We start from the raw sequence: 27,124 nt of genomic DNA on the forward strand, positions 1-27,124 counted from the left end.
TAATGCTACATGCTATACTATTATAACTAAGACTGTTCTTGCATAACTTTTAGACCCTGTTGTATTAGCATGTACTTTGGTGAATCAAAAACTGATGAGAAAGTAAATGTCAAAAGTAGACTAGCTCAAAGTTTGCCATTTGCACCTGTATTTACCACTTATGATCAGATCAATTTAAAAAGTATCTTAATACCCAATTTAAACAAGGCAGACTCCAATAAAATGTTTTTTGGAATCAATGGAGTCAGGTCCTGGCATCAAAAGCTAGATTTCCATTTTAAGCTAAAAGCTGCAGTCACACTGGGCTTTTCCTCCCATAGACTTCCATTCATACGCACGCGAATGTGTCAGACCGGAAACGCGGGGTCATGCGTCAAGTTTTGCAGGTTGCTGCGGTGCAAAGTTCAAGCTTGGTGAACTCTGACCTGTGAAATCGCATCACTTGACTGCATGAGACCAATCGAGGATCAAAACACGACCTCTCTGGACAGAAATTTAAAACATGGAGCAATCGCTCGCTTTTTAAATGTCTAATCATCTTGTTTAATCCCGCCCCTTTTCACAGTGCCGCACGACAGAATATCGCAAACTCAAACTCTTATGTGACCGCAGCTTTACAAACTAATTTCAAGAGGATCATGTACTATGATTGTACACGGCTGGTCTCACATCAACAATCACAAATAAACCAATCAGACGAATAAGCCTACGTAAATATCCAATTTTTCTTACCTCCCTAATCTTCGTTTTTGAAGATCCCTCCACATCCACCCTTTTTCCTCTTACCAAGAGGACACTCTTGAGACCACCTGATCTCGAACCCCCTTCTATGCTAAATGACCAGGCGGGAGCCCTGGGCTCAAGTACCTCCGAGCACAGCGTTCCCAGCAAAAAATTTTAGGTTTAATAGACATCTAATAGACATCTAAATGAAGACAGCTTGGCTAAAACAAGGCTAAACTTGGGCTGTCAGTGAAAATCTAATAGACATCTAAGAATAGCCCAAATCTAGACTAGTCATCAAATAGACAGATTATACAGACTTTATATGTGTAGTTTATTCATTTCTGTTTATTTGATGACCAGTGTAGATTTGGCCTATGCTTAGATGTCTATTAGATTTTCAATGACAGACAAAATTTAGCCTTGTTTTAGCCGAGATGACTATTAGGTCTCTTTTAAAAACAAAAAATGCTTGCTGGGTTCTCTCCCAGTACAGCATGCCAAACCTGCAATCAGTATCTATTAGCAATGTGTGAACTCTTGAAGTGTATATGCGCATTTTGAAGTATCGAATTAGAAACGAGTGATGGAAATAGCAAATTTTAAATAAAAATCCATTAATTCACAAAGTTTTTATGCTCAATTGACATGGGTTTGGATAAAGTTTAAGAAAATATAGTTAAAAAAAAACCATTGTTGTACTCAACACATCAATTTAAATAGTTAATACTATGTGAAGGAATTAATGCATAACACGTAGCTAATATTTACTTTCACATGACCGATTCAGTCTCATCATGCTTGCCTTATTTACTAGATTACCAATACTAAAGTCTGCCTTCTTAACAGCTTGATGGAAATGCACCCAATTCACGTTTGTTCTTTTTTGCTAACTTTAAAAGGATTGATTTCACCTTAGGATAGAAACCCGGCAAATCGCATATTAAAAAGAAGATTTACTGCCCTTCACAAGCCTTGTCAATGATTTAGGTTTTCTACCAGAAATCCCACAGAAGATTTTATTTGAATAGGGAGAGGCAACACTTTTGCATGTGTTCTGAGCCACACTGTGCCTGTATTACCAGCTATGTAAATAGATGCAGTCATCTGTGTCCTGAAATAAAATACAAAGATGCTTTTGAGAATTAAAGATGATATAAGGATGTTTGAAGAGACAAAATGAGCACAGATGAAGACTATGATATCAACATATCAATCAGATTTTCAACTTAAGAACTATTAAGCAGCTGATCACGTGGGAGAAGGTGTGTATGCTGTTTTGTGTGTGAGAAAGAGACCGTATGAGGGTTGAATCCGATTACAAAAATCCTCCGCTTTGAAAGGTTCTCTGCTTACAGTTCACAGACCCTGAACATTTGCTCAAACACTACAGAATTCAGTAAGTAGACTTCATTATAGATATCTCTTGGACTGTTGTTTGTGAACGTATTGGTATTACCTCTGTTTTTTTCTGTACAGTTGTTGTGACCTAATTTATTTGGAATTCCTCAGTGCGTGTGACACAAAAGTGTATGTTTTTAAATGCATACAAAACTATTCAATTGTAAAACATTTTTAACATTATCTAACCTATAGTGCACATGTTATCAGTCATATGTAAATGAAATTAGAATCAGATTTTGTAAAAGTGTTAAAGTAAACTTTTTTTTTTACACAAACTGGTAATATATCTAGCATTACTAACTGCAATTTTGGGGAAACAACAACTACAATAGAATACTGCTTGTTTCACACTAAATATATTTTTCAAGACTGAAATATGATTATTTCGATTAAAGACAAATGTTTAAAAAACTCTGCAATCAGAAATACATGCACATGTTTTGGTTGTTGTTGTGTTTGTATGACTTGGTTTATTATTTGCATTTAAACTGCTATTAAAATGAACTTTCGTTTTAGAAAATATAGTAAAAACAGAACCATTGTGGTACTTAACACATCAATTTACACAGTTAATACTATGTGAAGGAATTAATACATAACACATTCATTAATAACAATTATATATGATGATCTTTTAAATAAATAAAAAATTGTATTAATTAATACTGTATTAATCAATAATCAAATAATAAAAATCAGTTCTTTACTGTCACTCATTGTCTGTGCATAATTTCAGAATGAATGAATCCACATTAGTAAACATGGTGAACTATAACCAAAAAAAATCCAACATTAACATCATACACTTTTCAATTAATTTCCAATGAATATCATACATATTTTTGTCAATTTACATACCTTTATAAAAGCAAAATAGTTTTGAAATGTTAAATTTAACTAGTGTTTGAATTGACTACCCTTTTGTTATGTTCATGACTGGTTTTGCCCCACTGACTTCCATTATAAAGACATTTTTGATTGCAAAGCCTTCAAATAAGTCAAATAATCATGCATTCTTGATTGTTGGTGGTTTTATCTGTTGGGAAGAGGTAAAATTGGTCATTTTTATTGTTGATCATTAGTTAGCACCATTAATCCTTTACAGGGTGGGCCATTTATATGGATACACCTTAATAAAATGGGAATAGTTGGTGATATTATTGTCCTGTTTATGGCACATTAGTATATGTGAGGGGGCTTGTAAATCATTCTATTCTTTTAACTCATGAAAGAATAAAGTTACGTTAAAACCAGCCATTGTTTTTCTTGTGAAATTCCCAATAAGTTTATTAAGGTGTATCCATATAAATTGCCCACCCTGTAGAAAGAACTGTGCAAAAAAGTTTCAATTTTTTTATATGGAGTTCCTATGGAGTATAAAAACCAATGATAGCATAGCATATGTGCATAAATACACTTGTTCGTAAAATGTTTACTATGTTCTGAGAGCTGAGCTGCTTATTTAGATTTTCTCAGACATATCAAGCTAAGTAGTCTCACACGCACACACTTTATTCTATATAACTCTATTTAAAACGCCAGAAAACTACACTTTGTTTTGCACTGCAACTGATGATCAGCAGCAAAAGTGACAAATCTGACCTCTTCCCAACAGAGAAAATAACCAACAATCAAGAATACATAATAAGGTGTCATAGTTTTGCAATCCAAAAATATAATGGAGGTCAATGGGCCAAAAACAGCTTCGAACATTACAAAACAGTAGTAAATTTGCCAATTCCAAAGCATTTTTTCAACGTAATAAAATAAAGTGTCGACCCAAATCATTACATTTGCTAATGCACAGAAAAAGATTTAGCCAAATTAAGACTCAAAATCCCCCCAGAGTGGATAAAAACATCCCCAACAGCACACAAGGGTAAAGTAGACAATTTGCAATAGAAACGCTTTAACGGGAACTATTACATTAAATCCTGTTATCTCCATAACCAAATTTCCCATATAGGTTACTCTTAAGGTAGACCAACCAACACGTCAATATGGATAAGTTTCGAATGATGGCCCAGATCCTCCAGTCCAACCAGGAGTCTTTCATGAATGGTATTTGTGGCATCATGGCCCTGGCGAGCGCTCAACTTTACACGTCTTTCGAATTCAACTGTCCCTGTATCCCTGAATATAACTACTCCTATGGGATCAGCATGCTGGTCATTCCACCCATATGGTTTTTCCTATTGGGTTTTGTATTGAACAACAATGTCTCGATGCTGGCGGAGGAGTGGAAACGACCTATAGGACAGAGGACGAAGGACCCGGCGGTGATGCGATACATGTGTGTGTCCATATCCCAGCGTTCGCTCATCGCGCCTGCTGTTTGGATATCGGTGACTTTAATGGATGGTAAAAGCTTCTTGTGTGCCTACAGTATGGATTTGGACATGTCTGAGTTTGGCAGGAATGGAAGTGGACATGGGTTATCACAAGAGGAACTCTTGCGAACACTGGCCAAGATACCATGCAAGCATATATATGACGGACAGCACATAATGTCGAGAGAAGCGGCCACCAGATACATACGCTGTATTTCACAGGTGGGTTCGTTTGATTATTGAAGCATTTGACGATGTGTTCGTAAACATTTTATCAAGCTTCAACTAACTGCAAAAGAAAAATTTATTCTAATTGTAATTTGTTGACAACTGAAATAACTAAAACGGAAATCTAAATGGACACACAATGTTGAGAGAAGCGGACACAAATACATACGCTGTATTTCACAGGTGGGTTCCATTGATTATTGAAGCATTTGACGATGTGTCCATAAACATTTTATCAAGCTTCAACTAATTGCAAAGGTAAATTTATTTTAATTGTAATTTGTTGACAACTGAAATAACTAAAACTGAAATATATATGGAGACATAGTGTCGAGAGAAGTGGCTACTAGATACACACGCTGTATTTCACAAGTGGGTTTGATTGATTATTGAAGCATTTGACGCTGCGTTCATAAACATTTTATCAAGCTTCAACTATTTGCAAGGGAAAATTTATCTTAAGTTGTTGACAACTGAAATAACTAAAATGGAAATTTACATGGAAAAAGAGAACATAGATAAAATCTTTTAACTAAAATTAAACAAAGACTTTTAACTAAAATGAAAACCGTTAGTACAGGAGCAATAATTATTGAAAAATTACAAAAAAAATGTAAATAAATTGTACACAAAAAATAATTATATGACGTATTACAACATTGTCAAAATTACATTTTTAACTTTGATTCACTTAATTTATAGTAAAATGTTTAATATTTTGTGTGTGTGTGTGTGTGTGTATCATAAATCTATAATTATTAAAACTATTTACATATTTATAGCTTTTATACAAAAAATCAGGTCAGGCATATTTGGAGTAAGAGTCTTGCTAACATTTAAAAAGAGTACAGTGGTCCCTCATTAATCGTCTGAGTTATGTTCTAGAAATAGCCCGCAATAAGTGAAATTCGTGAAGTAGTCAGCTTTATTTTTTTTACTATTATTATCGATGTTTTAAGGCTGTAAAACCCCTCACTATACTCTTTATGCACTCGTCTTATCAACATTGACATTTTCACACTTTTCTCTCGTTTAAACACTTGCGTAACTTCTACCTTCCTTTAGCAGGTCCCAACTTTTTGTGCAATGGTTAGCATCTTCCTCTGCCTTTTGGGTGCTACCGTGGGTGTCTTTGACGGTGCAGAATGTTTCGTTGACATTATGGGGTTTATGGGCTTCAGAGTCACACTACTAGCGATCAAAGATTTATGTAAATTTGGCAGGCTGAACGCATTCTGTACTGTCCGGAAGACACAGCACAGAGGAGATTGATTGATAATGGTCTATAGCCAATCAGAATGCAGACAACAATGCGCTAATCAGGACGCAGAACACAATGCACTGTAAAAAAAAGCATGTAAAATTGCACAAAAATAAATAAAACTGCGAGACTTCGAAAGGGGAATCGTGTTATGGCGAGGGACCACTATATATTTAAGGGTTACAGAGTAGCGCCAAAATGCAAATTTAAAATATGATATTTTTGTTATTTGTCAGTTTTTCAAAATCTTCATACTTTGTTACTATCCTTCAAACCACTAGATTTGACCCACAAGACATTTTGAATTTAATATAAAATTTTATATAATCACTTATTGAATATATATATATACACACTGAATAAACAATTAGACCCATATTTCAACCTTTTTTTTACACAAAATTATTTGACACTTTAAAGTATAGTTTCAGATCACATGGTTTATGCAATTGTAGGTTTACTAGAGACACAAAAACAGAGCATCTTGTTTTTAACTTCAATATATCACAAAAAATTTACAAAAATTTAGTATGAGCTCCATAATGGCTTTATATGCCAAAATAGTGTTGTCACGATACTGGAATTCGATACTAATCAGTACTCAAATGGAGTCACGTCGATCAGCTGGTTTGTCTATAAGCTGACTACGAGTGATCCGCTGATGAATCGCGGCTTTAAAACGCTCTAGTGTCCCTGTATCTGTATTTACACTCAGTAAACAGCGGTGAGTATGGTGAACTGATGACTTTTACAGCCAATCACAGTCATTTGTGTTGAGCATGTGGGCACAATGGCAAATCAGCACCGTTTAACAGCACTTAAATGTTCACAGGAAATGGACGTTTTTAAAATTTCAGTACCAACTGGTATCCAATTCCAGTATCGTGATTCGTGACAACACTATGTCAAAACATCATAAATCAAGCTAAAAATGAATGCATATGTGTTTGTCTATTTTCTAAATATCTTCCCAGGCCTTTGGATGGTTGTTCTTGCTGATCATCACAATCGTTGCATTCCTAATCCGAGCCATTCGTCCCTGCTTCACGCAGGCTGTCTTCCTCAAAACCAAATACTGGTCTCACTATGTGGACACGGAGCGCAGGATGTTTGACGAGACCTGCTCAGAACACGCCAAGAGTTTCGCCAAGGTCTGCATCAAGCAGTACTTTGAGGATATTAGCGGCGAGATTCAGAGCTGCCACGACCATGATGACAGCGACGATGAGGACGATAAAACAGACAGCGAGGAAGACAAACTGTTGGGTATTCGGCGCCAGGACACTATGAACAAGGTGCTCTGGGACTGGCACACATGCAAACCTGCGCTGAGTCTGAGAAAATATGGAGATGCTAATACTGCTAAACATAGCGAAAGTAGCACAAATGCTAACAAGACTCAAGATGGACATGACTGTGAAAATAATGAGCATAATGGGAGCCAACATGGCTTTAAAAATGGTTATGTGAATGCTGGTCTCGATGTTGGTCAAAGTGAATTGGAGAAGCAATGTGATAATGGCCAAAAAGGTGGTATGAATGGACATGGCAATGTTAGCGTTAGCCAAAATGGATTCATTAATGGTGGTCTCTCTTCTCCATACAGTGGTCAAAAGAAAGCATGGACGGTGTATTACAGTAAGGTCTGACAGAAGAAAACCCAGTTGCATTGATTTGTTTTGTTGTTTTTTTAACTAAACAGTGTATTTTTCATTTTTGACATGAAGCAGTTTCATTTAGCTCCACAAGAGGCCCCAATAGAGTAACTCACTGTAAACACTTGCTTTTTTCAGACCAGGAAATAGGACTTTCCTAAACACAACTGTCATACTCTCTTTAGTTCTTGCAATTTTGTCTAATGAAAGCTGTATGTATACATTTACATACATATCTTATACAGAGATACATCACTAGCATCATTTATCATTGTTTTGATAAAGTATTTAGCAAAATGTTGTGAAGCTAATGTCAAGCATGGTATGTATCTGTATATTTTACATAATTTCATTGCAAATAATACAATTGATTTATAATACACTATTATATTTGAAATACTGACATTGGTGATATACTGATATTAAAATACATACGGTGACCTTTTATTTGTTTTCTTTATATTTCAGCCGATATATATATATATAGCAAAAATATAAAAAGCAAGACATTTTAATAAATCCATTAAACCAAATTAATAAACTCTCCTCACATTGGTCAGAGTTTCACTGTTTATTTTTCAGAGTCCCGCTCAGCTGTCATGCGTCCTTATTTTAATTTATGGCAATGAGCAATAAGACATTATACACGAAAAGATGGGCTTTAATTTTGAATGGTGACACCCACAGACATCGTCACCAAATATAAATCAGAGGTAAGACTTTCCCATACAGAGCCATTAGCTAGAATTATGCATTACAGGCATTACATTATAGAGAGAAATAACTGATAAACCAAGACTGCAGTTCGGTCAATTTTCCCAACGGATAAACAGCTCTCTCTAATAGTTCAGCATGCTTTCACTTTCGTATTTGAAATGAAACACACATTTACCGGTAGGAATGACATCCCGCCCTACTCTCTTCATATAGCCATATACAGCTGAAATCAGAATTATTAAACCCCCTTTGAATTTTTTTCTTTTAAAAATATGAATCAAATGATGTTTAACAGAGCAAGGAAATTTTCACAGTATGTCTGATAATATTTTTTCTTCTGGATAAAAAGTCTTATTTGTTTTATTTCGGTTAGAATAAAAGCAGTTTTTAAAAAAACATTTTAAGGTCAAAATTATTAGCCCCTTCAAGCTATATTTTTTCTTATAGTCTACAGAACAAACCATAATTATACAATGACTTGCCTAATTACCCTAACCTGCCTAGTTAACTTAATTAACCTAGTTAAGCCTTTAAATGTCACTTTTAGCTGTACAAAAGTGTCTTGAAAAATATCTAGTCAAATATTATTTACTGTCATCATGGCAGAGATAAAAGAAATCATGTATTAGAAATAAGTTATTAAAACTAATATATTTAGAAATGTGTTGAAGAAAATCTTCGGGGGCTAATAACTCAGGGGTTTAATAATTCTGATTTCAATTGTATGCCTATTACATATCCATAATACACTATTACATAGCCAGGTTCGGATTGTATTGCTTTCTCACTACAATCGATTAGTTCCAGAGTTTGTTTTAATCGAGCCGTGACTACCTCCTTCAGGCGATCTCGGACCGATTGTTTTGGCGTGGATCCGAGCGCGATTGCTGGATTCACATATGTTAAACGAACCACGCAAACTGGGGAAACACGCCAGTTTCGGGGGGAAAAAGTGTAGGTGTGAAAGCAGCCTAAAGTCTGATTTATACTTCTGCGTCGAGTGATCGGTGTGACCCACGGCGCATGCCTTGAGCTCTGTCATGCATTTATACTTCTGCATGGTGTTTCTGTTGCTCTGCAATAACACTTCCGAAACGCTAGCTGGCAGTGAGGTCTTTATGTTCCTCTGTGTTCCTGAGTTTTTTCGCTGGTGTTTTGTTTTTTCTGAATGCTTGCTTAATGTAGAAGTAGCTCAAACTCGCTCATTTTGAGGCGGGAACTGGTGGATGTGCAACAACTTTAATCATAAGGTAAATTCAAAACAAAATTTTTCCATCTGGAGCTCCATCACGGGACTCAACACTTGTAAACACTCGCTCCAACGGGATCGCACGGCTCTCTGTCCCGCACACACTCATCAGCGCTACCAACCCGACCAATCACAGAGCTTGCATTACAAGTCGCTGCGACGTAGTTACATTTTTTGTGCACATCGGCGCGTCGGCGACAGCTGCAGCAAGGACTGCGCGTCCATGCGCAGGCAGCGCCGGAGCATACATGTGCGCTTGACGCAGAAGTATAAATCAGCCTTTAGTTGCAGCTCAAATTTAAGTCAGTTATTTGCCAAAACAATGTTTTACATTTTAAATGTTTATAACCTAACATTTATATTTAGTTTATTTCAACATATGTTGTTTTTACATGATCAAAAACCTATTTAGAATAGTCAAAATTAGCCTTAGCAACACTACACTACACTAAAAATGCTGGGTTCCACACAATTAATTTGTGTTGAGACAACATGACTGAAATAAATTAACTTAGTTTTTACAAATGTAAGTGGATTGAACATAAAACAATTAAGTTGCCTTTAAAAAAACTCAAGAATTGTTGTTTCAGCTAATTTTAAATAAGTATATCGTTATTTAGAGTGTAGAAGTAGCAGCTTTAAGACAACGTATCCCAAACTAAGAATGAAATCTTTCTCCTGATTAATTATATAACCAGCAAATAATCTGGTTAACATGAAAATGAACTCATGCACTCCACAGATAAGTCATCAAGATTGCTGAGAGCAACAAACAGAGACCCGGAGAGCACATGGTTGTTAGTGGAGCAGCAGCTGTTGTCTCTAGAGCTGGTGTTGGGGGTTGGTCGCTTGAGTCTCTTCTGCTTTCTTTCCCCCTTTTCTCTGTTGAAAAGCCACCAATTATAGTCTATGCAAGAACGTAAACATGCCAGTGTTTTAGTAGGTCAGACTGCAACATGATCTGATCACGCTGCATATATATATTTATACACGCATATATAAACACACTGCACTCTGACCCATTTTTTTCTCTCACTTTGGCTTGTTGTGTCTAACACCTTCGGCTTGTGTTTTGTACATGCATGTGGCTGCACTTCCTCTAAAATCTTGCATGCAGAAGAAGAGGAAGCCATCCTGTGACTGCAGTCGCGATTGGAGGAGGGGATTCGCTCAGGAAGGGAGGGAGAGTGGGGAGGGAGGGATTGGAGTACAGAGTTGCGAGGCAAACCAGGATCACATGAGCACAGATCTGTTTACAAACTGAAACAGTGCGGCCAGGAAAGACGCAGGAGCCTTTTGCTGGAGAATAGATCACTGGCCGGCCTCATTAGCGCAACATCTTTTGACCTCAGATGCCTGCGTTTTGGCCTCGGATTGTTGATATGAGCTGAGGGAACGATTGGGTTTTTTTGGTTGTCGACTTTCTCGATGGAAGGATTGAGGGAGCAGATGGTTTTAGGTGGAGATAGAAAATACTCCCCCACACACACTCGATGGTGGTGAAAATATGATTCTCTTTTGAAAAGGCCTGAGAAAGAAGACAGATCGAGGGCCACGTCAAGGAAGTAAGTCTGGAATAGCATATGAGGGACGACAAAGACAATAGATGGAGTGGAATTTTGTCGGATGTATGGATGTTTAGGACATCATCGAGGAATTTGTGAACTTTTTGTGTGTGTGACAGACACAAAAACATCAAGTGCCACGTACGGAGTCGTTGTCAAAGACGAGACGAATATCAAGGGCACATTATGCTGCCTTTGTCTTTGTAACAAAGCACCTTGTGCATATTCACATCAGCAGAGCCAAAGAGTGATTGAAATCTTTTGTTCTTCGATGCTGACATCATAAAAGTGGGATGAATGGTGGAATAATTGAACTATAATCAAGCCAAGCGCACCCTGTCATTTGAAGAGCTGCCTTTTAGACCCGTCTGACCTACGGGAAGAGCGCTGAGGCAAGAAAGTCGAGCTGGAATCAGGCTTTTAGGTTGTGTTTTCCAGCCCCCGCATTGCCTGTTCCAGACAAGCAGTGAGTTTGCAGCAGCAGTGCTTGGAGTCAGATTACATGCAACCATTCCAATGGTGTAACGGTGAGTGGCCTTTGAGAAAGAAGTCAAAGCTGAACTTGAGGTTGTTGGGTTTTTTTCAGTATTAGTCACTGATGTGGTGTTGCTTCACGGGATGTTGAAACTAGTTTGAAGAAGTCAAAAGGAACTATTCAGAAAGGTCAAAAGTAGCTTGTCAAGTTTGAGGAATTATCTGTGCTATGTGGAGACCCGCATGCTGTTGGGCTTTTGCGCTTCTGAAAACTGATACGTCTACAGATTTATTTTTAGATGAAAACATGGATGGCAAGTCAGTCTTTCAGTGACAGTAATGCTTAGTAAGTAGACATGGATTGCATTGGGACTGTGATCGAATTACTCAGATTTTGATTATGTTTGTGTCATACTTTATGTAAACTTGTTAAACTGATTACATTAATGTTTTGGAATGAAATGGTTTCTGTTAGCGAGGCTACATTTATTTAATCAAAAGTACAGTAAGAAAAAAGCATGAAATGTTGATAAAACTTGATATTTTCTTGATAGTTTTAATACATTTTAAAATGTATTTCTTCTTCAGGTTCACATGATACAGTACATCATTATAAAACCCTGATTTGTTGGTACTCAAGCAAACATTAACTTTAATGCTCAAAACAGTTATGCTGCTTAACATTTTTCTTCAAACAGTGATGCATTTGTTCCAGGACTCTCTGATTAATATAAAGATTACAAGTCTTTTGACCTTTTCCCAGTTGAATAAAATATTTTCTACAGTAATAATAATAATAATAATAATAATAATAACAACAACACAGAAACTGTTGCCTGTGTTTATGGCAGACATTAAATCTCCCTTTACCATGGTTGTTGCTAGATGGAATACAGCTATGGCCGGAAGTTAACGAGAATTATTTATCTAATTTAAATGACCATTACATGTATTTTATTAACATCAACTTCCACACCAACCCTAAACCCAACCATCAGAGTTATGTAAAAAACAATATTTATATCAAGTATTATTCATATTATTTATCAAATTGTATTTTATTAACGTCTACCCACACCCCAACCATCACAGTAATGTCAAAACAATAATTAATACCAAGTATTATTCATAATATTTATTAAATTGTATTTCACTAATGCCTGCCCTCACCCCAACCATAAACCTAACCCTCACAGTAAAATAAAAATATTAGTTATCATTGTTCAGTGTCATAAAAATTATGCTATATGGATGTGAGTATCCAGAGCTGTATCCTACCTAGACTTTACCCCTTACCATCCCAATCCCCATCAGAATGACCCAAGCTAGCTCTGTGGAAGCCCCTCTATACAAGCACCTTAGATGAACCGCTTTGCACATTCAGACTGGGGGGGGGGGGGGGATTCTTGCAGATGCTGCACTAATCTTTAACTCTTACACTGACTGACTGGGGAACGGAGATGAACTTCACATGGTTGGGAAACAGTAAATTGTGAATGGTGTACTCTTATAACACACATATGGCTTCTCGAAAAGGCCAGATGGTGGTTTGTTGAAAGCAATCCCACAGTTGTTCATATTTGTTTAGTACTTCGCTAATTTCCCAGAATTCCCTTGAAAGTGGGAGTACTAGAGAACCGTTCTTCCTGCTCATGTGTGTCATTTAAGTGGCTAATTTAACTGTTTGTGTGTGTGTCCTGGTATTTAATATATTGGGAGGACTAATTGTACCCTCAAGCATCCACCTTTGTCCCACGCCTCATAGTGATTTGTGTGAATTATGTTAATTTCCATTAAACTCTGTTGTAAATAAAAAGGTCAACATATTAGAATTCTTTCTGCAGTAATATTATAAATGTGTTCAATATTATTTTGGGTTATACAAACATGATATAATCTAAAAAGGAATAAAAACTGTGAACTCAAAAGAGTTTTGTCCAAAGATATGCTTGTGATACTAATGTCACATTAAAATACAGAGCATGACATTATGACTGATAAAAATAAAGCATAAAGGCAAACATGCCTCTATTTTCATTATGTATATTGACTAATTGTAGTGTAGCCTTATTATTTACAGTAATTTGTTTCAGTTTTAATGAATGGAAGTTCCCCAAACCAAAAGTGCAACCCATAGTTTAAAACACAGTAAACACATGGAAAGAGGTGGATGAAATACCAGTAACTTTGGATTTGTGATCCTGTGGGGACTTGTTTTGGTGCCGACAAGGGGAAAAGCTCATAAATCTTCTATGAAAGTTGAGATTAGGATAAAAAATGTGTTTAAAATGATTATGTCCATGAGATGTAGGTCTCAATCATTACTTGCATTTGCAATTATATAGAAAACATAAAAAAAAACAAATCACTTAAACTGCAAAGCCTGCGATTACACCATAGTCAATTGATTCAGAGGAGGCATCAAGGTCACGAATATCCATATTTTTATCATTGGGACACCCCATTTATACAAATATAATTTTCACCTTTTATTGGGCAGGATAGTGGATGGTACACAGGGCCGGCCCATGGCATAGGCAGTATAGGAAAATGCTAAGGGTGCTGTACATCCAGGGGGTCGCCAGAAATGGGGGAAGAAAAAAACTTTCACTATTCTTAAAACTAGTTGGTATTATGATTTATAAAATAATACTCCCACATTAATTTAACTGCATAGTGCAAAGCCTACTAAGTAGTAGTAGTATTAAATAATGATAATATAGCCTAATCACCTAAGACACCCCCCCCCCCCATTCAAATAATTAGAATTTACCTGCTACACAGTGTTTGTTTTTTTGATTGGTCAACAAGCTGAACATGTCAAAATGCACCAAATGGCCTGGTGCGCAGAATAGGCAAAAAAGAAAAGAAGAGGAAGAAAAACGCGACAAAGACAGAGGTAATGTTACGATAAAGATGATTATTTTGCTGTATCCAAGCGACGATTGATAACGCCATTAATAATTAGCATTACACATACCTGTCAAGCCCCCCCTCCCCCGTTTTTGCTCACTATCACGTTTATTTTCCCATATTTCCCCCGTATGTTTAATCTTTTTATGAAAAGTGAAAGTACCATCAATACAGAGCCGATCTCAAATGTGATAGAATTGCAAAAACTGGTCAAGATAATTATGCTTTCGCTTTATTTTGGCTTGAAAGCACGTTAAAATGAATATAAAAACGTCTGCATTCACTTTCTTTCCATTAAAGCTGTGCGTCGATCATCACAACCTCAGAATTCAGTGCATCTCTATGCATGCTGACTGACGGACGCGCTACATATGATAAACTGTTCCCAGATCAGCTTCTCTACATGCCATTTATAAAGGAGCGGAAGTTTGGCATACTTTGGTGATTCGGGTGTGTGTTTAAACAGACAAATACACTTAAAAATATGTAAACATGTCCGTCCTGCGTGTTTTATTTTAAACACAACTAATTTTCTCTTAACTGAGCACAAACAGTTACTAAAGTAGTCGTATGCTTTCATTATAGATCTGTGCATTCTTAAAGTGACACCTCTGTTATCAAACAAAACACAATGAGAGATTCATTTGCTGCTCTTCACTAAATAACTATAGTAACTTTAATCAATATGCAAATACAATAAAAAAAAGTTGATTTTATAGCTTTATTTAATTTCTGTATAGGCCATTGATTTTAATAGGCTAAACCTTTTATTTTATTGTCTATATCAATCATTTGAAGCTATTTGTTGTCCCATATTTTTTACATCCCAACGTTGACAGGTATGGCATAACATGGTTGCTAATCAGTAAATAGATATAGAGTGCTATCTGTTAGTTTTAACATCAGCTAATGTTATGGAAGGGCATAGATGTTATGGAAAATAGTAATAGTAATGTAACTACCCCATCATTCCTTCCTCAAGCAAATGTGTAAATATTAGATCTATTCAGCAATAACGTTAATTGCATTGGCATATTTATATGATGTTTTCCCAGCTTGTAGAAGTCGACCAAAAAGCTATTTAGTTTCTTATGACTATTGGTCATAAATTGGTTAGGGCCGGGCCAGATGGTACAGAAAGAAAAGTGTGAAAAATGTCAGCACAACAGCCTAGAGGTTAGCGTGTTGACATATGGTGCAGTAGCACTTCAGGGCGTCCCGAGTTCGAATCCCGGCTCGAGGACATTTACCTACCTTACCCCCTCTTTCTCCAACTTCACTTCCTGTCTAAATACTGTCCTATCTAATGAAGGCAAAAAGGCCAAAAATAAATCTAAAAAAAAAAAGAAAAGTGTAAAAAATAGAGAGAGGAAGGATCAGCATAGGAACTCGAGCCGGGAATCGAACTCAGGTCGCCGTGAGCACCTCAGTTCTCCATGTCAACCATGCATATAACCACTAGAATATTGGCACAGTGAAATTGCTTTAGTATACATGCTTGCTTTTGGACTTTCACCTTTAAATTTAGCAGCTATGAGCGGAGCTCTGATGAACCCACAGTATTCCTCAGTTACACAACACAAATTATTGAATAAATTAATTATTGCTGATGTGTTGCTATTTGTTAATCATATTTAACATCAGCATAAAAAAGCATTAACTGCTTTTTTAAAAGCTATTTAGGCGACTAACTGCGTAAACTGATAAGAATTTTTGACTATAATTATGTGTAGTAATTATGATTGTTAGTATTTTACGTGGTCAAGTGTGAAAATTTTATTTTAGAAAGATAGTTATTAATTACTAGTTCTGAAAATCAATAAATCATCATTAATCGCATCCAAAATAAAAGTGTATATTCTCTAAATATAGTAAGTGTTTACACATACAGACATTATACATGTATGTCAATACAAACTTTGGGTGCGATTAATCATTTGACAGCACTATACACAATACACAAATATTGTGCTGGCCATACTATATAATAATTTTTTGCTTTGTCTTTGTTAAATCATTTTAAAAAAAGCAATTAATACAAAAAATTGCATTACTGGTCAAAAATACTGCAATAAGCTCTCTTTCTAAAACTGTTCAACCCTAACGAGAAGTCCCCATATAACTTGCAAACTTATTGTGTGTTTAGGCTGCCTCTGTGGTCTAGGGCTGCAGCATTCAGACTGTGATATGACAGAGGAAGACATCTACCGTCTGCCGCTCAATGTCTACGTCATTGTACTGGGCATAGGCATGTTCATCTTCATGCTCAGTGTAATCTTCTGCTGCTATCTGTTCAGGCAAGGACCCCAACGCATCCACCACACCCTCTGTTACACAAATCACATCAGCTCCTGTAAAGACATGTAACAACACACTGAAACACATGCCTCATACTTCATGTATTTTGTGCTCTTTTTCTCTAATACAATAGCTTCTTCATTGTTATCAGCAGACTGCAACTAGCTGTTTAAATAATTAAGACGTACAGTATTTGTTATGCATATATAAGAGTTTGGCAGAGGAAACGCTGCAGCAGATTGATTTACACAATCACAATCTTTCACATCAGCCACAGCAGTTTTGCAGCTCAACTCAGGAAGTGTCTCAGTTTTTCCTCTTGTCTTTACAGGTTGAAACAGCAAGGCACAAGGGAGCAGTACAGCTACAATGAGGTGGGTTTAAAACAATGCAGCCAGACTGAAAAATAGCACAGAATGTTTGCCAGAGCCTTAATCCAAATCCAGTCTAAAAGATAGCCTTCGTCATATACTTTACTCATATAAACCATGCAATCAAGAAACAGGATGTATATAATTTCCTCAAAATAGGTTGCAAGAAGTCTCTGAAACTTGGACATAAAAATGCTGAGAGGGTGCTGAGATATTTCACATAATGCTATGTTAGCTCATTAGAGATGACAGCACAGGAGATAATAATTAACATATAAACGGTAACAGATAAAATGACACCTGCTTTAAAAAAGTAAAGTGTTTTTAATAGAAACTGCTGAAGAGAAACAGCTTGCAGACTATAAAATGAAAGCATAAAACACAATTCTCTGTTACTTATAGTAGCTAGAGATGCAACGATTATAGATTTTGGTCAAACGATTACAGTCTGAGAAATAATCCCGGTTTCATGGTTATCACGATTATTCTGCATTCGTTGATTACAATAAGAACTGTAAATAAGACATTCATATGCATTTTGGAAGCTATAAAAACATTATTTGGGTTGAGGAATTTCGTTATAATGAGCAGACCTTTCTAATCCTTATATCAATCCTGATTGATCCTAAAAAAATAATAATAATATAGTTTAATATAATTTGATGCCATTTCTTTTAAAGGGAAAGTTTCACCCAAAAAGGAAAATTCTGTCTTAATTTACTTTTCACTTGTTCAAAACCAATGTAAGTTTCTTCTGTTGAACACAAAGGATTGGAAAGAAGGTTGCTGGAAGTCAATGGACACAGCTAACAGCATTTTTTATTTACCTTCTTTCATGTTCAACAGAAGATAGAAACTCAAACAGTAAATGACGTAAATGATGATGAAGGCTGAGTAAACTATCCCTTTAAATTATAACACTTATGCTTCAAGAGATGTAATAATAAAAATACATTGTCAATTTCTTTTTTTAAAGGTGGTGTTGAAAGGTGCAGGAAAGAAGCTGAGCTTGCTGGGAGTAAGTCATTTCTCTATAAACACGAATACACTTGATGTATAAACAAACATACTATGACATAAGAAAGATCAAACTAAAGAAAAAAATGTCACAGTAAAAATAAATACAGAAACAAACAGTCATTTTGATATTGCCTAAACAGTTAGAAAACTACTTAAAAATTTAATTATTAACGGTAAACAAAACTTTTTATCAATGAAAAGGAGGGGAATAATTTAAACTGTGGGCTTAGATATTAATATATATGTCTACTGTCTCAAATAAGCTTTATAACAATTTACTATTTTAAGTGTAATTTTAATGAGACCTGCAGATATCCCTTCGATCAGATGCTCTCTTAACCCACGTTTTCTTACTGCTCTCATGTTTTTTTTGTTTTTGAGTGAAATGAGTGCATAATGTTTAAATATTCATCTACATGCCGCTTACAGAATTGTGAAAGATGTTTTTGGGCCATCATTGAATCTGTTTAAATGTGTGTAAATATATATTTATTCAGTTTTCATACAGGTTTCAGTGATATCATTAACTAATATGCAAATGTTTATAAAGTCAAATAAAGTCTGTCTTTCAGCAGCTATTTTTATGAGAGATGTGCTTTGTTTATTAAACAAGTGGATCTAAATGGATTTGCATTACAATCCTTAAGTTAAAAAGGTTTTTTTTTTCTTCATGTTTTAAGTTGTTTTCGTTACGCATAAATCTGCAGAATTAAAAAAAAAAAATCTAAATTCTGCACAGGAAATATGTCACAATCACCAGTGATCCAGCCTATGCAGATCGCTGGAGAACTACAAATCTGCCAGCAAAAGAACTACATATTCAGTCATACACCACTCACACACCTGGGGCCTGTTTCAGAAAGGAGGTTAAGTGAAAACTCAGAGTATTTTAACCCTGAAATGAGAGAAACTCTGGGTTTTCTGTTTCAAAATGGCAGGTTTGTCAAACTCGAGAAAGCAGGGTAAGTCAAGCCTGTTTCTGAAAGAGAGGTAACTTTAACTCAGAGTCAGTTACCGTGGTAACTTACTCTGTGAACCTAACCTGGTCAGGAGCAGGTTTTATTCTCTAAACTCTGAGTTTCTGTCGGTCTCCTCCCCTTTTTTAAAGACGAAGCGGTATTTCTCACCTCAGCCTTACATTTCCACCCACCTATTGTAATGCTCACTTTGGATATGCGCATAAAAATGATTGATGGAAACGTCATGATGCACATAACTTTTGAAAATAGGCATAAAAAAAAACATGTGCGTAACTTTTTATTTGATAAGAAAAATGCGCATAATCTACGATGAAAAAACTTTTACTGAACAAATTCCAGTATGCGCATTAAAAAAAGGTTTGTTATAAGACATGATGATGAAAATGTGTGTGAATAGACAATCCAGCAGGCTGAGCACACTGTAAACCATCTGAAATGTTGTTTTGGTCATTCTAAAATGCCTTAACCGTTTCAGTATTAATGTATATTACTAATTACCTCTGGAGCGTGTCAAGAGCGTCTCTTCTCCATGTCTCATGGCTTCAAACGCCACCACGCGTTCATTGTGTGTCAGCATTTTCTTCTGAGGCGCAAGTACATTTATAAAATAAAGAAAAGATTGATGGTCGGCGCCAGTGGTGTAGTAGTTAGTGCGTCGACACATGCACTGCGGTGCTCACGGCGACCCGAGTTCGGTTCCGCCTCGCGGTCCTATGCCGATCCTTCCCCTCTCTCTGTTCCCCATGCTTTCCTGTCAATAATCTCTACTGTCCTATACATTAAAGGTGAAAACCCCGAGAAAAAAAAAAAAAAAAAAAAAAAAAAAGAAAAGATTGATGCAGCTTCTTCTACCGCAGTAAATTCTGTTTTACTGTTGATATTTGGTGCCCGTTTAATCAGGAAGTGACGATTTTGTTCTCTGACTCGTTGGATGGAAAAGCTGCTTTATTCACACATATTTTATTCAAGTTTTGCACATAAATTTAATTAATATTTTTGGATGGAAACATAGCTACTGCTTACATTTCAGTCACACAAAGAACAAAGTCACTTACAAGAATGGCATGTCCTTTTTAAATAATAATTAGCTTAAGTTCGCTGACCTTCGACATGTACTGTAACTAGATTAATGGGATTATTATTCGTTCTAAAACAATTTTTTAGTACTGCTTACTTTCTAAATGTCATATCAAATCACTTGAACAATAATAGAGGCAGACAAGTGCACTTTTAAATCTATTAAAACTGATATAAAAGCGGGATGTGTGTAAAAAATTTATAAAGTCACATATAACATTACTTTTTTATTATACTTAAATATTTTACTTTAGATGTAAAATTACGCATTAACTTGAGCAGCTATGTTTTCACGCTAACTGTCTCTGTTTCACTGATGCAGTGGTGTTGCTTTTTAAATATATGGTCATATTTGCTATACTTTGCATGAGCACATCAAGTTCAGCTGGAGAAAGAAATGCTGGTCTCTTTTTTCAGATGTTGCCATGGTCACTCATTATATCGGCGCTCCATTGATGATCCCATTTAAGTCACGGTGTGCGTGCTTAACTTCGAGTTGGTCTACTCAAAGTTGATTGACCCAACTCAGATCAGATATTCTGAAACCGAAAACTCTCAGTTTTTAGTCTCTCGGTAAATCAATTCAGAGTTCAAGTTTAAACTTCGAGTTGGTTAAACCTCCTTACTGAAACAGGCCCCTGGCCTAGATCCCCATGATTGCAAACAGACACAGCTGAAGCTGTTCAGAACTAATTACACAGACTATATATACACACCTCACAAACATACACGTTGCTGAGTCTTGTTGAACTGTATGTGAACATTACGATGCGTTTCCTTGTTTTGCCTTTGCGTGTTAGACCCTAGCTTTGTTTTGTTAGTTTATTCCTGTCTGCTGCCTGCCTGTTTATCAACCATGACTCTGGATTTCTTGTATCTGTTTGCTCCTGTGTTGTTGACCATTGCTTGCCTGACCATTCTGTTTAATAAATCCTGCATTTGTATCCGCACCCCTGTTCTCAGCATCACTTCAGCGTTACAAAGTGTCTGCAGATTCTATCTTGTTATCAGTGTACCACTGCAAAGGAATTCCACATTGTCCCTTTAAATATCACTAACAAAACGAGTAGTGGACTGGACACTGACTGCTAACCTTCTGACATTAAATTTGCATTACTCACCGACTAAAACATCAAAGGATGTGACTTTGTTTACATCACTATGCAATCCTTTGGCAACATTTCCTATGAATTAACACTTCTATTTATGAACACAGGCGTGAGAATCAAAGATGCGAGTTCTTCATTTCAGATCTCCTACACATTGGTTTAAAGTTCTTCACAAAGCACAGTTCCATCAGCTTATGATGTGTTTATTACAAATGCAAAAGGGAATTCTCCTCCAGACCTCTGCAGGATTTTCTGGCCCTCTCAAACAAAACGGTCAACTGCATTTTGGAAATCCATCAGATCTTTGGTAGACGTTTGCTCCACAATACATTTCTTCTCATTATTATCTTTTATTGGTATTTGACAAGACCACACATAGTAGTATATAGTAGTCCAAGTAGTCTAATATACTTAGTTTTCTTATTTTCTCACTAACCCCTCAAAATAATATAAAATTAAATTATTAATGAAAACAAACCTAATCACTATGCAGTTTTATAGGAAAGAGTGTGAAACAAAAGGGAAATGTTGGCTAAGAACATGCCAATGTTAAGAAGTGTACTGATGAAGTGTTCATATTAGATGTGTTAATGAAATCGAGACTAAACTGGTTTTGTGTTTTGTTTTGCAGCAACCCTGTGCCGTGTGTCTAGAGGAGTTCAAGACGAGAGATGAGCTGGGCGTCTGCCCGTGTTCACACACCTTCCATAAGAAGTGAGTGTCTCTGTATTAAGTGTTTGCTAAATGGGTGATGCCACATTTACTCATGCAAAAACCTGAACAATTACACTGAAAACGTATTAGTCACTTGAGAAACTGGAAGACAGTCAACAGTTTATTAAAAGAATTGCACGCTTTTATGGCAATAAATTATTTTTGATTAATATGTTGTATTAATTAAACTTCTATTAACTTAGATTTTATTACACAACATATAAATCATATGCATAACATTTAAATACATACAGCCTAGGTGAGCAAAGAAATATTTATTTATACTTATCCTTTATATTTAATTCATTATTTTAAGAGACGTCATTCATAATGAACACCTTTATTCAGAAAGGTTGATTTATATTTATATCTGATTTATATAACTCATGGTAATTTTTTTTTCTTTTTATTTTAAACCCTAGTCAAATTCTCAAATACAGTTTTCAGCATCTAAAAAAGACTACAAATGTTTCTTGGGTGTCAAATAGGCATATTAGACCATTTTCTAAAAACGTGATCATGGGAATAAGTAACACTTTTATTACAAATTCGATCAAATATAACCATTAGAAATTAGAAACCATCAGGTATTTAGGATAATAATTCACACTAATACCACATTTCTAAAATAAATGTACTAAAGACTACTTTCATACCATTTAAATAGTGATATATAAATGTACACTCATCTGGATAAATAATAATAAAACAACATAAGAGCAATTCCAGCGTTATGGATGTGACATTTGCAGTAAAAACTCTAAACATAAATTCATATAGAAAGTATATGCTAACATCATATTGAAATGTTATATTTATATTTTTCAGAACAACTGACCAGAGTTAAGGGATCAGAAAAATATCAATCTGTAAACATTTTTATACTTTAAATAAGGAAAATAAACATCCAGTTTGCCGTATACAACATACTGAGTAGAAATTCTGTGAATTAAACTGCACAACAAAAGAAATAATGCTAATCAAAAGGATAAAATGTGTCTCTCTATAGAACAAAATGGACTGATTTTATTTTATATTTTTACATGAAGAAAAAGTGTCGTTATGGACGTGACATCTCCGTTATGGATGTGACTTATGTGAAATTGCCATTTGTTTGACTTTTGTAAATCAAATATAATTGTTTGAAAACATTGACAGATACATTTTTGAGTATTTCTAAAGTGCTGTAAAATACAGGCCTGAAGGAATGTACGAATATAAAGCCAAATTTATCGTGTAAAAGCATGTCTGATAAACAGTGAATATGTAGTTTGAGGTAAAGTCAACACAATTTCACGGCAATTCGTAACTTTTCGATTTAGTGGGTAATTTGTATCAGTTCGTACGATCTAATTCGTACAATATAGTTTGATTTGCTAATCACCCAATGACGGTTGGATTTAGGGGTGGGGTTGGGTCCCAAGCCTCCTTTTTAAAATCGTACATTTTTGTATGACTGCACTCATACGAATTAGCCACTAAACTGACAAAACGTAAAATACTTACGTCTTCTCGTGAGATCAGGCTGGGTAAAGTTGGTTTTATATTCACCCATTTGTTCATTGACAACTTCTAACACGCTCCCTACAATGTTTACCATGAATATTCGGTCTGAAATCACATGTAAATATGACAAACAACATTAGCACTATTTATTTGACTGAACAATGTTGTACTTTATTAGTTAATGGCATTTAGAATGTGCTTTGCTTAAAATATTGTTATTAAGGAGAAAGTCAGAAAGTGTGTAAAATCAACTTTAATTCGCAGAACAAAAAAAATATCGCACTGTTAAGATATTTTACAATATCGTGCAGCCCTAATTCTTGTACATAATTCAAATGTACTATTTTTGAATTAAGAATCGATCATTTTTACTTAATTTTGTACAATTACTGAAATAACACCATAAACAATTTTTTTATTTCAAGTTTTATTCGAGCACTTTCAAGAACCTATATTTGTTTTTAAGTGCTTTCCAGGCCTTGAATCCATATGTCTGACATTCAAGTACTTACAAGAACCCTGAAAATAAAACAAATCTCTCGTCGTGTCTTTGTAACCCGCAGGTGCCTGCTGAAGTGGCTGGAGATCCGCAGCGTCTGCCCTATGTGCAATAAACCCATCATGCGTCTACAAAACCCCGACGCCCCGCGAGGAGCAGAGGGGCTTCAGGACCCCGAAGAGGTGTGAACCCACAAACTGTACGGCCCAACAAGGCCACATTAAAAACGCCCTCTAGTTCTGCAATCGCTGGAACAAATCACAAGACCTGCCAAGGCTCTCCGAGACCACCAATATGCACCGCCAACAAAATGGCGGACCCGGAGAACGCCAGAAAAACCAGGACGCCAGCGCTCAGCCTCCACTAGTGAACCAGTACCATATCGCCAGTAGCCAAATATACCAGTAATCTCCTATATATCGTGCCACACACTATTCTTTAAAAGTAGTTTCGTGCTGAGGTTTTAAAACGACACACACACACCGTGCATGCTGGGTACGTCAAAAAAACGTGAGGTAAACGTCTCAGGAGATCCAACCAAGCAACAAAAGAAAACATTTCGGTAATTAAACACCTGTGCTGTCGATGAACGGCCTTGTATATGTGATAATAGGGTGTAGGTGTAACTTTAGTGCACTATCTGTTCGACTGGTACTACAGGTCTTCATTTGGGGTAGTTCATAGAAGAAAAAAGCTTATATGTGCTATTAATTTACTCACCCTTGGGTCATGAGTTGCGTTTTGTTCTCCAGAAGAATGTTTTCAGTTGAAATCGCGGTCTGTGGTGATTCATGAAATGAAGTCAACGGCAACATCACTGAACTATGATGATGAGAGATGGAAAAAGGAAAACCAGAGAAAGCAGGTTAAAATACCTGTGGCTCCCGAGGATACACATGAAGCAAAATCACCGGTCTGTGCTAGAAAATGAACATTATTAACAATATTAAACCACCTCGGGTAAATGGAGATCCTATTTGATTCCTTGAACTGGTTCTGTTGGACTGAATCAGTTCGTTATGTGGAGCTAATAACATGCCAAAACAATCTGAATTTGAATTGTGTTCATTTAAATAATTGACAGTTGAACTTTAATAAATCTGAATTTTTATATGCCGTTAAAAATAGTTTTGAATTTGAATTTCTTAATTTAAATTTCATAACTTGAATATTGAACATCTGAAATTTAAGACACCTGAATTTTGAGGCAGATTTTTTTGACATATTTTTAAACTTAAAAGGTTCAAAGGTGAGTCCTTCGAAGTCCACACAGGCTGAACCGAGTGTTTTGAAATGAGACAATCTAGCCTACAGATCTTGTCACCAGGCAATCGTAACAGCTGTTAAGTGCTGATAAAATTTATCTTTGATAAAACTTTTTAGTAAAACATGTCATTTGAAAAAAATGTTTAGATATCCAAGTATAATAAAACTAATTCATACATTTAAACCGGAGTTTTCATTTAAAGGCGTCCTGCCGTTATCAGCATGCAATGAATCTTGGGACGTTTGAGGCCGCGAAGGATTTACTGGTTGTGTGCTTCATTACCTGGGAAATGAAGGACACATTTGGAGGTTTCGTTTGAAGGAGCCTTCGAATTTTTTTTGCAACGAGACAGCCTTCGTCATGCCGCAATGACGCAGTGCACTTCGAATACCTCCTTTGGAGGATGCAGCCTCTGAAATGAGACACGGCTAAAGACTGCAGATATCCAGTTTGTAAAAGTAGTTAAATTTTTTCAAGATTTAAGAAATTCAGAACATCAAATTCAATATTCTAAAATTCAAAACCAGAAATTCAGATTCAGCAGAAAATAGGTCAGGGGTGATCAACAGGGAGGAGTAGACGATCACCGAAAAGATAAACTAAGCATTTTTGGCCAATCACTGAGCTGTGCGAATTTTCAAATTAAGAAATTCAAAACAGTTTTTAACAGCATAAAAAAATTCTTATTTATTAAAGTAAAATTGTCAATAATCCAAAATAACACAATTCAAAATCAGATTATTCTGGCATATTATTAGCTCCATAGTTATCGGGCCATGACGCAACAAGCACAAATTCATATTATTAAATCTCACAATAACAGTATAAAATACTTTAATAACAATATTTTTTAAATACCCAAAGCATTTAAAGTGACTAAGCTTGCAATCATCTGACAAAAAATGTCAAATCAGAGTTGTTTCCTATTTTCAGTCATGGTTGAAGTAACCGAAGCGCTGAATGAGTTTGCGATAAATGGCATCCAAAGATCCCAAACATCAGTACTGCGGCTTATTTCAAAATGAAATGACTGTCGAGCGCATTCAGACGCAAATTCTGATCGAGTAACTTGTAGATCTGTGCTTATTATTCATAGTTCTGTCCAATTTGATGAAGCGGTTCATCCAGTTCTCTAAAAAGAAACGATTCAAAAGAATGAGTTGTTCGCAAACTGAACTGTGTATTCTTAACATTCATTCATTTTCTTTTCGGCTTAGTCCCTTTATTAATCTGGGTCACCACAGCAGAATGGACCGCCAACTTATGCAGCATATGTTTTACACAGCGCATGCCCTTCCAGCTGCAACCCATCAGTGGGAAATGTATTATTACCAATGACTTTAAAAAAATACAGGTAATAATCATGCTTAGCTTCTTGCCAAGACTGATCACTTGACTTCATACATATCATTTGGAGCCTGAGTATTAATTTAGTTTTTACGACTCTCAAAGTGTTAATGGAGTCGCTTTTTATGAACCACTAAGTTAATTTTTGAAATATAACATTCTTCTGGAAAGAAAATGGCCACCATGTTGATTGGCTTGATGGTTAATAAATTAACAGCATTGTTTTTGGGGGTGAACTTTCCCTTTGATGAAGATCCTGCGTAGTTCTTACAGAAATATTCAACATATAACCAGCAGATCTTATCCAATATTGTGTTCATTGCTTGAATTGTTCCTTTTACCTATTTTGTATTGTTTGTTTTTAAATAAAATGTCATGTTTTTGTGGTTATCCCTCATTTTTTATTAATAAAAACGC

The 27,124-nt window shown here is 35.8% G+C and overlaps 2 protein-coding genes across 2 annotated transcripts; both read left to right on the forward strand.

Annotated features, from left to right (window-relative positions):
* Positions 1–1,878: 1,878 nt before the first annotated feature.
* On the forward strand, positions 1,879–7,654 carry LOC130235996 (calcium homeostasis modulator protein 1). Its single transcript, XM_056466564.1, has 3 exons — positions 1,879–2,122; positions 4,094–4,679; positions 6,921–7,654. Exons 2-3 carry the CDS (start codon positions 4,128–4,130, stop codon positions 7,593–7,595), a joined length of 1,227 nt encoding a protein of 408 aa, XP_056322539.1. The 5' UTR covers positions 1,879–2,122; positions 4,094–4,127; the 3' UTR covers positions 7,596–7,654.
* Positions 7,655–10,785: 3,131 nt separating this feature from the next.
* On the forward strand, positions 10,786–27,097 carry zgc:175214 (uncharacterized protein LOC557610 homolog). The gene is made up of 6 exons (XM_056456589.1): positions 10,786–11,659; positions 16,666–16,816; positions 17,149–17,191; positions 18,165–18,206; positions 22,006–22,088; positions 24,158–27,097. Exons 1-6 carry the CDS (start codon positions 11,635–11,637, stop codon positions 24,279–24,281), a joined length of 468 nt encoding a protein of 155 aa, XP_056312564.1. The 5' UTR covers positions 10,786–11,634; the 3' UTR covers positions 24,282–27,097.
* Positions 27,098–27,124: the final 27 nt, after the last annotated feature.

The sequence above is a fragment of the Danio aesculapii genome, chromosome 1 (genome assembly GCF_903798145.1).
Source record: "Danio aesculapii chromosome 1, fDanAes4.1, whole genome shotgun sequence".
Classification (NCBI taxonomy): Eukaryota; Metazoa; Chordata; class Actinopteri; order Cypriniformes; family Danionidae; genus Danio; species Danio aesculapii.

What these genes read in the sequence shown, in the direction of transcription:
- zgc:175214 (XM_056456589.1), top strand. Translation starts at nt 11,635, where the DNA reads ATGCAACCATTCCAATGGTGTAACG. An exon ending in TTCTGCTGCTATCTGTTCAG is followed by an intron (nt 16,817 to 17,148) that starts GCAAGGACCCCA and finishes TTGTCTTTACAG; the next exon opens with GTTGAAACAGCAAGGCACAA. An exon ending in TCACACACCTTCCATAAGAA is followed by an intron (nt 22,089 to 24,157) that starts GTGAGTGTCTCT and finishes TGTAACCCGCAG; the next exon opens with GTGCCTGCTGAAGTGGCTGG.
- LOC130235996 (XM_056466564.1), top strand. Translation starts at nt 4,128, where the DNA reads ATGGATAAGTTTCGAATGATGGCCCAGATCCTCCAGTCCAACCAGGAG. An exon ending in ACATACGCTGTATTTCACAG is followed by an intron (nt 4,680 to 6,920) that starts GTGGGTTCGTTT and finishes ATATCTTCCCAG; the next exon opens with GCCTTTGGATGGTTGTTCTT.